At 36.2% G+C, this 13,752-nt stretch overlaps 2 protein-coding genes across 2 annotated transcripts in view; both read right to left on the reverse strand.

Moving 5' to 3' along the window:
* The window catches only part of sec23a (Sec23 homolog A, coat complex II component), a 45,967-nt gene extending 44,741 nt beyond the window's left edge, over positions 1 to 1,226 (reverse strand). Inside the window, exon 1 of the mRNA XM_056476563.1 lies at positions 1,154 to 1,226. The gene's annotated coding sequence lies outside the window, so the exon portion shown is untranslated. The remainder of the gene's footprint in view (positions 1 to 1,153) is intronic.
* A 656-nt stretch (positions 1,227 to 1,882) lies between these two features.
* On the reverse strand, positions 1,883 to 13,636 carry srp54 (signal recognition particle 54). Its single transcript, XM_056477310.1, is given in 18 exon segments — positions 1,883 to 2,543; positions 4,541 to 4,636; positions 4,741 to 4,911; positions 6,254 to 6,362; positions 6,457 to 6,530; positions 6,662 to 6,731; positions 6,733 to 6,749; positions 8,233 to 8,333; positions 8,415 to 8,563; positions 8,646 to 8,796; positions 8,879 to 8,936; positions 9,031 to 9,097; positions 9,306 to 9,410; positions 11,394 to 11,478; positions 11,551 to 11,642; positions 11,724 to 11,825; positions 13,047 to 13,143; positions 13,548 to 13,636. Coding segments are annotated over 16 exon segments (1,515 nt in total). The 5' UTR covers positions 11,802 to 11,825; positions 13,047 to 13,143; positions 13,548 to 13,636; the 3' UTR covers positions 1,883 to 2,451.
* Between the last annotated feature and the right edge of the window lie 116 nt (positions 13,637 to 13,752).

Here is a 13,752-nt window from a genome sequence, read left to right on the forward strand (position 1 = left end):
AGACTGGTTTCTTGAACATGACAATGAGTTCACTGCACTCAAATGGCCTCCACAGTCACCAGAACTCAATCCAAAAGAGCACTTTTAGGATGTGGTGGAACGGGAGAGTTGCATCATGGATGTGCTGCCGACAAATCTGCAGCAACTGTGTGATGCTATCATGTCAACATGGAATATTTCCAGTACCTTGTTGAATCTATGCCATGAAGGATTTAAGCGGTTCTGAAGGCAAAAAGAGGTCCAACCCGGTACTAATAATATGTACCTAATAGAGTGACCGGTGAGTGTATGTTGCACCATTGATGAAGGAACATTATTTAATCTATATTTAGACATTTTATTTTCACAAGTTATTTGAAATATTAAAGTAGACAGTTTATTTGTCTATAACATGCTTTCTATGTAAATAAAAATCACATTTCAAAATTTTCCATAAAGTCTCATAGACTATAGCCACAGATGAGAACCAAAAATGCCACATGTGCAGATGAGAACACATACCAACAAAGGAAAGCACATTAACAGCAGTCAAGTGTGTAAAATACAACTCATTCAGAGAAATAATTGGCTTCACGACAAACAAACAAGCAATGTAACAGCCTGCCAAGTTTTCGAGTAAATAAATAACATTAACATTATAAAGATCATGGCGTTAAATAGCTCATAGGCTATTAAAAATTTAGCATTAAAATTGTTTTAAAACACAAGTCTGTTAAGTCTGACACATACCAACTTTAGTCAGAAAGCTATTTTAGTTGGGTCAATAATACTTTTAGTTTACGCGAACTACAGCGATCCACTGGGGGCGTTAGCCCACCCTCCAGAATTAGCCACAGAAAGCTAGTTCGGAAGCTTAAGAAATAATAAACATTTACGTACATCAACATTTAAACACTTTAAGTGGTATTATGACTGTTTAAAGATCTGATCCTATGAAACATTTCAGTGAACAACCGCTACGATGACCTGCTTGTTGATGTTACGTAGACATGATGCTTCCAGTCAACACTGACTTAAAGCTAAATGCCCTTTAAACCCTCGATTTCCTGATCTACGGCCCAGCTAATGTTTCAAAATCCTCATCAATGACCGAATGGCTAACGCAGCGTACATTCGCCGATAACTGTTGTGAGAAAGTTGAGTTTTGACGTACCTGAATCCTTGATTTTGTGTCTCCTCAGAGACTACCAGTCAGTGACAGCGCGCTCCCGAGCAGAAGCGCGTGCCCGAGCTAATGACGTAGCGGCTCAACATGGAGTCGGTGCCACGTCAAGAGTCCCGCACTCATTTTGTTGTCTGCTATAAAAGTAACTCTTCATCTAAACGCAAATTATGTCTGGTTTAATTCTGTGAATTTTTAAATATTAATTTATTATATTATGGAAAATGTATTTAATTATTTGCTTTAAGTTTTTAAAAACTGGTAATGTACACTTTATTTTGGATACGTTACGTAATTCGGAATAGTTAGACGTAAAATACATTTTAAAGGATCAGAAATTAATTTCCTTAATTAATTAACCAGTAAACATTAAATTGTATATTAAATTAAACTGTAATTAGCATATATTTATACATTTAATTAAATTTCCTTGGTTTAAGAGTCAATTAAAATGTGAAAAAATATATTTACACTAAACGTTTGCTAAGCTAAAATAATTTAAAGATATTTTGAACCAGTTACAGTCATTTTACCAGGGATAAAACAAAGATTACCAACTAATCTCAGTGTAAATTTGTCTAGCTTTCTTTGCACAGCCTGGATTACAAACATACATCATAAACAATGCAAATAATACGGTCACTTCACTTACACAGATTCAATAATTGAAGACATAACTTAAGTGCAAACAAATCGAAGATTAATAAAAAGAGACAAATGTTAAAATGTTGCCATATAAACTTTATTATAATATTATGACAAAATATTGCCACATACTCTTTTGCAACTACTGTATTCATCTCTGATACAAAGCTGGAGCTTCTCTATGGCAAATTAATAAATCAGAAACAATCAATTATACAATAAACCATGATTTCTACTTATGAATATCTTTTGCTATGAAGACGATCATAGCAATTACGGTAAAATCATATAACCGAAAGAAATCAGCTGTCGACAAGTCTGGCAATATCGTAAAGCACTCAGATCCAGACGTCTGTGTGTGTATTTGCCAAGCTGATCACTCTCCAACCTCACGTGACATTTTGCACGTTGCTGGACTTTATCTCATGAAGCATAATTTCTTCTAACAGTGCCCCATTATCAATCCTGCTCCAGAGAAGACACACTGGGCTTTACATGTAAATGTACCTCTGTTTAATGTTTTACACCTTTTAAAGAATTAAATTACTTGTGGCATACAAGACATACAAATCAAACCATCTTCATCGGCCCAGGTTTTGCTTGCCAAAACCATCAGATTCTTTTAGTGTCCTCTATTTGCAGGTTCACATGTTGTTAAATCCCATCATGCCTTTCATGTTGCCAGCAGCTCCCTGTTGAAACTGCCTCATCATAGACTGCAGTCCGGCCATGCCACCTTACAAGAAACCAAGAGAAACCTCTGTAAGTAAGGCTTTACGACAAATATACATATGCTTAAATTATTATACAAGTGTTTTCAGTTGGTGCAGATCAGAGCGTTTTTGACATTGTCATGATTACGGTTTCAAGCTATAGTCATTTTTCCTGTATTACAGTTTAAAAGAATACTCATTAAAACCCTGATTATTGTGATATTAAAAACTCACTTTAAATCCTGTAACTTTGTGATTAGCTCATTGTGAAAGGTTGAAATGTAAATGCAGGTTTATATACTGTTGAAATCAGAATTATTAGCCCCACTGTTTCTTTTCTCCCTAATTTCTGTTAAATGAAGAGAAGATTTTTTCCAACACATTTCTAAACATAATAGTTTTAATAACTAATTTCTAATAACTGATTTATTTTATCTTTGCCATGATGACAGTAAATAATATTTGACTAGATATTTTTCAAGACACTTCTATACAGCTTAAAGTGACATTTTGAAGGCTTAACTAGGTTAATTAGGCTAAAATTAGGCAAGTTAGGGTAATTTGGCAACTTATTGTATAATGATGTTTTGTTCTGTAGACTATCGAAAAAAATAAATAGCTTAAAGGGGCTAATAATTTCGACCTTAAAATGTTTAAAAAAAATTTAAACCTGCTTTTAATCTAGCCGAAATAAAACAAAAAATACTTTCTGCAGAAGAAAAAATATTATCAGACATACTGTCAAAAAAATGTCCTTGCTCTGTTAAACATCATTTGGGAAATATAAAAAAATAAATAAATTCTAAGGGGGCTATTAATTCTGACTTTAACTGTATGTACAGTATGTATACACACACAGATTCACTGGCCACTTTATTAAGTACACCTGTCCAACTGCTTGTTAATGCACCAGCCTCTAGGCATGTAGACATGGTCAAGATGATCTGCAGCAGTTCAATCAGAGCATCAGAATGGGGAAGAAAGGTGATTTAAGTGACTTCGAACGTGGCATGATTGTTGGTCATACTGCTGATCTACTGGGATTTTCACGCACAACCATCTCTTACAGAGAATTGTCAGAAAAAGTGAAAATATCAAGCGAGCTGCAGTACAGTTCAGGCTGGTGGTGGTGTAATGGTGTGAAGGAAGATTGTTTTGGCACACTTTGGGGTCATTAGTACCAATTGAGCATCATGTCAACGCCACAGCCAACCTGAGTATTGTTGCTGACCACGTCCATCCCTTTATGACCACAGTGTACCCATCTTCTGATTACACATATACAATATACACATTTACATTGCAACATTTCACAATATTATATACACACACACAGTTAAAGTGTTGTATTGCTTTCCTTTAAAGTGTGTTCTGCACTGTATTGAGAATACAGAGCTAAAGCTTGTCTTCACAAAATAAAAAAAAATAAAAAATTCACAAATCAAAATCGCCGTATGATTTAAAAAAAAAAAAAAAAAAAAAAAAAAACAATTAGATTTTTTCATTAAATTGCACAACCCTTTTTGCAATTTTATACTATAAAAGCAATATAGACAGTATATATAGAAGCAGCAATATTGTGATAAACAATGTAAACATGGATCTCTGAAGTTCTTTTCTGAGTGCAGGTTTAACAAACAAAACCCTGAATTACATCTAAAACACACAAAAAAACTACATATATATCAAATAAATAAACATGACAAATCCAAAATGCAGGGATCCAGGTTTATGTTGTTTGTCACAAAATTGCATTAAGCTGCAAATTTTAGTTGTTGTTTGTTTATTTGGTAGAAAATGAATTAAATTTCAGAACATTTTTAGATCATTTTAACCAAAACCATGCGTGTTGAGGACCATGATCACTTTGGTCACTATAATTATGATATGCCATTATTTCTTTAGTTCATATAAGGATAAGCAAACCAAAGTTAAAAAAATAGAAAGAAAATGCACCAGGATCTGAAACAAATGCTAGGCAGGTGTTAAAAAGCCCTTAGAGTATCAATGGAGCTCATACCCATGTGATGAAGCACTCTTGGATCCATCATTTTAGCCATCTGCTGGTTCAGTTTCGCCATCTGTGATGGGTTGACGTTCTTGGACATGTCCCCTCCTTTAAAAAAACAACACCACCATAATTAAATTAGATCACGAAACAAACACTTTGCATGCATCAATTTCAGTTTGTTCACAAGCACTGGATACAAATCACTCAACCTTTGAACAAGCCTTTAATGCCTCCCATCTTCTTGACCATCTGGGCAAACTTTGTGTACTGGGTGAGCAACTCTTGTACATCCCTGGTGGCCACTCCAGACCCCCGGGCCACTCGCTGGATGCGGTTCGGCTGTTTGCTGAAGAGCTTGGCGCCATCTTTGTTGTCCAGTTCTGAGTTGAGAAACCACAATATGCTAAATCAGTGGAGTTCAGAAATGATCAAACTTTTCAATATTGGCCTTATTTACATCACACATTAAGATGCAGTTTGCTCGATCAGATCTAGGCATGGGACGATAACCGTTATCAAGGTATACGGAGATTTGGATAAGTCAAGGTTTTTCTGTTATACCGTTCCTAAGATATGTTTAAGATTTTATTTATTTATTTATTTTTTTTTTTAGGACAACAGTATCTCCAGCAGAAAAGATCTCCAAAGATGTCATTTCAAAAGGTAAAGAAATCAGTGTTTTTGAAACTCATGAAGACAGCAGAATCAATGATTCATTTGAATTATTTAGCCTGACATGTTTACTGCTCCAAAATATTATAAATATTTCAAAAAATGAAATCTATTGTTTTTAAAGAGGAAAAACATTTCAGATATTTAAAAAGAATGTATTTTAGAGCAGTAATCACAGTGATTTTTTAATCCAAGGCCATCCTACCATCAGAAACTTATACTGGCCCATGCCTAATCAAATCACAGTATAAGGGAGGCACATTCATATTTATACTGAGCTATTTTATCTACATTTTTCTGAGGAGGGTCTGTTAAGGGTGTATATATGTCTGATCTTTTATGCTATAATTGTGCATAACTAACCTGCACCAATAATAATATATTTTTTAATTACTAAAGAAAAAGCAGCTTTCATTTGTGCAGGACTACACCAAACACTGTGGACTTAAATCAGGATTGTAAATAGAAGATCATATATCAAATCAAACTTATAGTTTTAGATATCAATATAAATTCTATTAAGCATGTGCCCTTTAATCACATACAATTAAACAATTTCAGCCAAAAATGGGAAACTTTTTATACATTTTGCTTGTTCATTTACACAACAACATAGTTTTTGGGACTGAAAATACATACATTTACAAAGGGTTTGGACATTTTTAAAAACGCAGCTGTTGTCATGTCCGTCTAAACACCTGAAAACGAAAGTCTTTGAAATCAAGGATGTCATGCACTTGCATAGTCTTTAAGGGAGTTTAGATTTAAGGCAAGTGAGATCAAATATACTCAAGGCTGATTATGCGTTTCGTGTAAATTTAGTCAGAGTAGGCCATGCTTTTTTGGCACCTGACAACAAGAGCATCAGCACTACAAAAGCAATGCCATGAAATGTGCTTTCGACTCTGAAGGTGCCTGAAAGCAGATTGGCTCAAAACATTTTACACTAGTTTTAACATTGCTGAGATCAACAAAGATGCACTTTAATGCAGCGCTTAAACAGGGCATGGAAATCAATGCATTACTCTCATTTTAGAACAAATCACATACCCTGGTCATTCATACTATCCATTATTGTCATGAGTTTCTTTAGTCTGGCCATAGACTCCTGCTCATTTCCTTTGCTCATGAAATCGGTTCCAAAACCTGGGATCATGCCCTAAACACAAAGAAAAACAGAAATGATGGAAAACTACCCAGTCAAATCAATTTCTTTCAACTAGATTTTTAATTTCTTTTAATGTTGACATTACCATGATCTGACCGAAGGGTCCCATCTTCATGATGTTCTGAAACTGTTCATACATGTCCCTGAGTGTAAACTGACCTAAGAGAGAAAAAACGTCATATCTGATAGTAAAAATGTGATGAAAATTATCTTAATGTAGTGCTGCTGTCCAAAAAAAACAGCACTGAACATAAATATGCATGTTCTTATAGAAGTAATGTTATAGTTACCGTGTTTGAGCTTGTCAATTAGCTCCTCGTTGTCATCAAGCTTTAGTTCATTCACTTTGTCAATCAGTCCCCTCAATGTCTCCCATACCTAGGAGGAAAAATGCACCATTTTACTGTGTTTCACTAAACTCCTCAATTTTTTAATGGATGTTTTTAAAGGACCAGTGAAAATAAAATAATGTTTTTTAGATGTTAGTATCAGTATGTTAGTCTTCGAGGATATCTATAAGCTAGTGTGGTACAAAACAATGACAAAATTCACATTTAGGGGTGTTTTCGCATCTGTGGTTCGGTTCATTTGGTCCAGACCCATGATACATTGTAGCATTTTTCTGCCGTTTTTTCTGCCATTTTCACACCACACTGATTGCTTTGGTCCGAACCAGTTAAAAAGAACCAAAATGCAGTCATGTGACAAAATCCACATCACTCATTGGCCAGATGTTATTGAACGTTTTTCCTAAACTGCTTTTCGATTGGTCAGAATTAACATGCAGGAAAATGCCAATGGAACTCCCGCAAGTAAACAAAACGACAGACACAAAATGTCGCTTTTTACTATGGAGGGGTGTATATAGTATCCTATATAGTTTGTAAACATCACTTTAGACAAACTATACATTTCAAGAAAGAAGCGCGGCTGGAAAATGTTTAAAAGCAGTGCAAACGGCAAAGTACTTCAGGAGTAGGCGTGAATTTATTTAGCTAAACTGCGACATCTTACGGAAATATTACCAACGATCCATCAGGTAATGTTTTTCTATCTCTCTCTCTCCGTTTAAAAATTGTTGGTAAAGCGCTGTAAACAAATATTTTTCCTTCACATCCCATAATGCAAAGCGCACTGGACTACGGTAGCTGGATTAGTCCAAGGCGCAGTACTTTTGGCAGTTGGGTCTGTTCTAGTTCGGATCATGTTTTCACCACAAACGAACCGCTCCAGTGTTCCTTTGAAATGTTTACTTTGTTTTCCCTCTTGGTTAGTTTGGGCAGATGTGAATGTAGCAATCGCCCTCGAGTGCGCACCAAAAGCGTACCAAGACCTGCTTGAAGAGGTGGTCTTGGTACGCTTTTTGGTGCGCACTCGAGGGCGATTGCTACATTCACATCTGCCCAAACTAACCAAGAGGGAAAACAAAGTTCGATTCAACCAAACTAAATAAGGCAGGTGTGAAAACACCCTAGAACATATAAAACCGAAATAAACATGTGATGCTGCTAGTTTGCCATTTCCACCTAATGGATCAACGTTTTTTTTTTCACGTCACCTCATACTTCAGTTTCTCATCAAATCTTGACCAATCAAATCTTTTGTAGAATCTGACATGCCCCGCCCCTTCAATACACTACTCATTTGCTTTTCATTTGATGGGCTTGAGCTCAACCAAATCACTGACAGAGCTGTGATGAAAACAAAATGCTCTTGGCTGTTTTTAAAGGGAAGGTGCTACTATATGTCCTGCCCTCTCTTCGTTTTTCAGTTGAGATTACGTCAAACATCAAATAAAACTGCACATTTCAAAGCACTTCATGAGAACTTTAATGGACCCAGCAGCTCAGCAATATCTTACCAAGTAGTTTGCTTATGAAGGGCTGAGTTTTGAAAGGCTCAAAGTCATCAATGTGCTCGCCTGTGCCGATAAAAATGATGGGACTCTTTGTGGCAGCCACACTGTAAACATAAATTTACAGTCAACCCCCTGTATTTATTTACTTAAGAGCTGAAAGTACGAAGCAGAAAGTGTCTACTTACGCACTGAGCGCACCACCACCCTTGGCATGGCCATCCAGTTTGGTGACAATAACAGAAGCCACATCTACCTTGTCTTTAAAGGCCTTAGCTTGAGCCTCGCAAGCCTGACCAATGGAAGCGTCCATCACGTACACTATATTGTCAGGTTGCTGTGGGACAAATATGACTCATGAAGCATCAAACTTAACATCAGTCTTTCTGTTTGATATTTCATCAAAACGCAGGACTTACCACAGCATTTGACACCTGAAGCATTTCTTCAAAAAGTGAGTCTTCCTGTTTATGTCTACCACTTGTGTCCACGATGATTATTTCAAAGTTTTCTGTCTTGAATTTTTCCACACCTTCTGCAGCTATGATCACTGGATCCATTTCTGTGTAACTGTTGAACCAACATGATTCAATGGCTGAGTGTGAGGAGTTAAATATTCAATAGTTAAAGTGGAGGACGGTGCCTTTATTACCTGCCATAAAAGGGTATTCTGGCTTTTGTTGCATTTTGCTTGAGTTGGTCAAAGGCACCTTTAAAAACAAACATAAGTATTATTACTTTTTGACCAAAGTAGATGTATATATATATATATATAAATAATTAAATAAACTATACCAACTTTACCTGCTCTGAATGTGTCAGCACAAATCAAACATGTTTTCCATCCTTTTCTTTGGAAGTAGTATGCCAACTAATAAACAGACAATACAGAATCTGTCAGTTATGTGACTATGCCACAATAATTGTCATGCATTATTTAGGAATAACAACAGCCTATTTTACATTCTTTCTAAGGACGTACTAAAATGTGGCTTTCAATGACTGCGACAAAGTCAGATGCTACTTATTTTCTGGAAAAAGGCCAGAGGTCTGTGTGCAAATACCCAATAATGGCTCACCTTAGAACATGTTGTGGTTTTCCCACTGCCCTGCAGACCCACAAACATGATTACGTTGTTCTTTCCTTTTGTCGGAGTCCAAGCTTTCACTCCAGGATCCACCAGCTGCAACAAAAACATGCCATTATGTTTTCTATGTGATTAACTAGAGAATCTAATACAACAAAAGTCCCAGAGGTCCAGGACACACCAAGCTGCCAGTGTTGGTCCGGCTAGTTTTTATGGACATTGTCCTTCGAATTATTCATTCATTCATTCATTCATTCTCCTTCAGCTTAGTCCCTTATTTATCAGGGATCGTCACAGCGGAATGAACCGCCAACAATTCCAGCATATGTTTTACGCAGCGAATGCCATCTAGTATTGGGAAACACCCATACACTCCCCCATTCACACATGCACCCAAATACTACAGCCAAATTAGTTTCTTCAATTCACCTATCACACATGCCTTTAGACTGTGAGGGAAAACAGAGCACCCGGAGGAAACAGACAAACACAGGGAGAACATGCAAACGCCACACAAAAATGCCAACGGATCCAGCCGGGACTCGACCAGCAACCTTCTTGCTGTGAGGTGACAGTGCTAACCAGAGAGATATCATGCCTCTCTGTCTCTTGAATCAATTTGGTCCAATTTAGGGTGTAGAATCGATCTACAGCTGAAGAATTTGAAGAAACTGATTGGTTATATAGCAACAAATCAATCTGCGGTCACTGCACTTTTCTCCCCATAGACTTCCATTCATACGCAGAAAAATGCGTCACACCGGAAGCGCAAGCTTGTTCAACAATTTTTACAGTTCGCTGGGTTGGAAGTTCAAGCTTGGTGAACTTTGTCCTGCGAAATCGCATCACTGTACTGCGTGAGACCAATTGAAGATCAAAACAGGACCTCACTGGACAGAAATTGAAAAGATGGATCAATCGCTTGCTTTTTTTTAATGTCTAATCATCTTGTTTAATCTCGCCCCTTTTCGCACCGCCATACTACAGAATTTCACACGCACAAACTCTAGTGTGACCGCAGCATCAGGGCACGAGAACAAAAACTGAAGTGACGTAACCAAGCAAACGATTCAGATGCAGAACACATGAACTTGTTTCAGTGAGCTGCCATCTGTTTCGTGTGTTCATGGGCAGCTTTTTGTTCTAGACGAGACCAGATATATCGAGCTGCAGGCCCGCAGACCTACAAACATTTCAGACCACTATATCCATGTTAGGATGAACCATATATGAATAGCGGACCAGTCACAATTTGTATCATTAAATGAGCAATCCCAAGAATGTCAACATGAATTATACTCAGTATTTACTAACGATGCACCAAACTACAAATACAGTATCCGATTGTTTATTGATATTCATTTTGATCACTATAATGAACCATAACATTTTTGACTGTAGATTATGAGATATTTACTTCATTTTTGTTCAACCTATTGTGTTTTATTAACATCTACACCCACCGCAAGTCTAAACCTACCCCTTACAGTTAAATAAACAGTACTTTATGTTGAGTCACAAAAGTTATGATATACAGAGTTTACACCGCTTTTAAGGGCACGCCGAACCAACAGGCGATAATAATACACTTATGCTGGGCTCAAACCAAACGGGGGATTTAAAGTGTTTTCGCAAGTAGACTGCAAACAAGTCATTGCAAACATGAGAAGAGGCGTATTATTGTCCCGCAGTCGAACAATGCGATATGTTTGCTGCAAACATGCGAAATTTGCGTCTTCCACATTTGTGTTGTGAACCAGCCCTTTTGTCCAATCAGAAAGGAGGAAAAACCATCATGAGGCTAAAACTCCCGATTGTAGTGTTCACACTGTACTCTGAGTTTTGGAAAATCTTGGAGAACACCCTGGCCCGGAGTTTTTAGAAAGTTTTGGTTTCAGTCACCCAACACTCCCGAAACCCCGTAGAAAAAGTGTGGTTTAGAAATACCCATAATCGTGTGGACAGGGCTTGAATCTAGTGTTCGTCCAATGCTAGTTGTTGGCGTCAGCGTGGTTTGTCCAAACCCTAAGGAACAATGCAGTAATATTCAACAGACAATAATAATAAATCATCACTTACCTTGACAAGTTCCTTGAAAACGGCATGTTGATCATTCTTCTCTTGTTCAGGACCGGAGGCCATCTCCTCTAGATCAATGGCTGCCCTGAGATTATAGAGTGGTTTTAGAGACATTCACTAATACCATACGATGACATTGTTAACTTTCGTTACTCACTTGACATTTTCTCTAAGCTGCTTTACCAGCTTGATATTCACATCAGCCTCCAGCAGGGCAGCACAGACTTCTTTGAGCATAGCATTTAATACCTAAGAAAGATCGCAATTGAATTAATATTTTATGTTGTGCTGCAATGCTTATCAAGTGTGACTTTAGGATTGCATCTGTACCTCCTCATTGATGATGGTGGCATTGCTGAGAGACCTCAAGGCTGAGGTAATTTTCCTCCCTAGATCAGCTAAAACCATTTTGGCGGTTAATCAGCTGCCAATCTGCAACAGAAACTTTTTGTTACATCAGTAGAAAAGATTAAAGAAAGAGAAAGTCTCTGTACTAGGGCTGCATGATATTAGAAAAACTGACATTGTGATAATTTGTTTTTCTGCAATATATATTGCGACTTGAATATAATTTTACAAGATGACTTGAGTAAACTCCATTTGGAAAGCATTATAATTTTAGGAAGTGCATCTACAAAAAATATACAAAATTATACAAAATTTGAACAAAAAACTAAAGTACAGATGAAAACGATAGAACAAAGATAAAAAAATGTTAAAAAAAACAGCGCTTCATAGTTTTGGTGGTAGTCGAACAGCATTGAGGTTCTGAAACGTAATAATCAATGTAAATTTACACCGTTATAGTCTTTATTGTAGAAAGAAACTATTAATATTTGTTGAAGTGACAAGCTTCAGAACTTCTTGTACTCAAATGGTTTAATTTTGCTTGAAATCTTACAGTCACCGGGCTTAAAAATACATTCAAATGCATTTCACACTATTAGATTCAATCAAGTTTTATTAATCCAAACATAGCATTGCATATCCTGACCATTGCAATAATGATATACTGTGCAGCCCGTATCTGTACAGGTTATCAATTTTTCCAGATGACCAAAATAAGATGAATACGATCATCCTTTTAAAACATACTTTTTTTGTTTAAAGACAAATTTATACTTTTAAAACACTATAAATGAATCAAATTGTAAAACAGAATTTAGAAAATTATTTAGTTTGTAAGTCACATTGTTGATTTTTTTATACTCGTAACAGAACTGCATTTATTATTTTACATGCACATGCATTTACTTTATTTCAATCATTTATTATTAATAGGTTTCCATTTTAAAGTACTTTTTAAGCTTGTTTTAAATTTTGTAAACTCCCATTCTCTTTAATATTATTAAATATGTTGGTGATATGTTGGTGTTATCTTTTTAAATATAGATTTTTATTTGTTTGTTCCATAATATGTTTTTTATTAAAACATATTTCAGTTTACTGTTTGTATTCCATCAACCAAGTTATTTATCAATTACACTCTCATTGCTTTTCTTCAAACATTTCCATAGGCCTAACTAATGGCCCTCATTGGAGCCAAGTTTAAAAACCTGTGGTATTAATCACCAGCTTGATTACATGAGCATTGAGAAGGACTTGAGTGATGATGACATTAAAACGTGTTGATCGAAAGCATCTATAGCTTACTTGTTATTATGAATGTGACTTTCCACTGTTGGTGGGTTTCCCCCCAAAACAATCCAACTGTCACCGTTATCTCCACTCCAACCTTCAAGGCTTCAACCTTCATGAACAAAAACATATCAGGAACTTTAAAAATAATAATATCTCCGAGGAGTTTCTTCGTTACTACCACAAGCCATGTTACGTTACTATCCAACCTGGATGAAACCGGATCATTTTAAACCACGAGTCGTAAATAAACACTCATTTCGCCAGGTTTATTAATAAGTTTATCTATTATAAATCATAACCGTTGAACAGTATATAGATATATATGTTTAGCAAGAGTAAACAGTTAAAGCTCTAGCTGAAATCAGGGCCAGACAGCCGTAGTAAACCACATTACCGTGCTCGATTTAATTAAAGACAGGATTTGATCCATGTTTAATCGAAATCGACGATATTGACAAGGTTAAATGATCAAATTATTACGATAAAACGTCTTTTTTGATTAATATTACTTACCAAACTCGCAGCAGCTGTTTTTTTCGCCGAGTGCTACACCAACTCCACAAACGTCATCTAACCCCCAACTTCCCGTGACGCATCTTTCCTACATCCGTGAAAATAAGAGTCGGTATTTTTGTTAGAAATGAACATGAATCGTTTAAATTAATCTTAATATGCAGCTCATTTAAACTGCGGTAAAATGAACATATTAATGTTCATA

The sequence above is a fragment of the Danio aesculapii genome, chromosome 17 (assembly GCF_903798145.1).
Source record: "Danio aesculapii chromosome 17, fDanAes4.1, whole genome shotgun sequence".
NCBI lineage: Eukaryota > Metazoa > Chordata > Actinopteri > Cypriniformes > Danionidae > Danio > Danio aesculapii.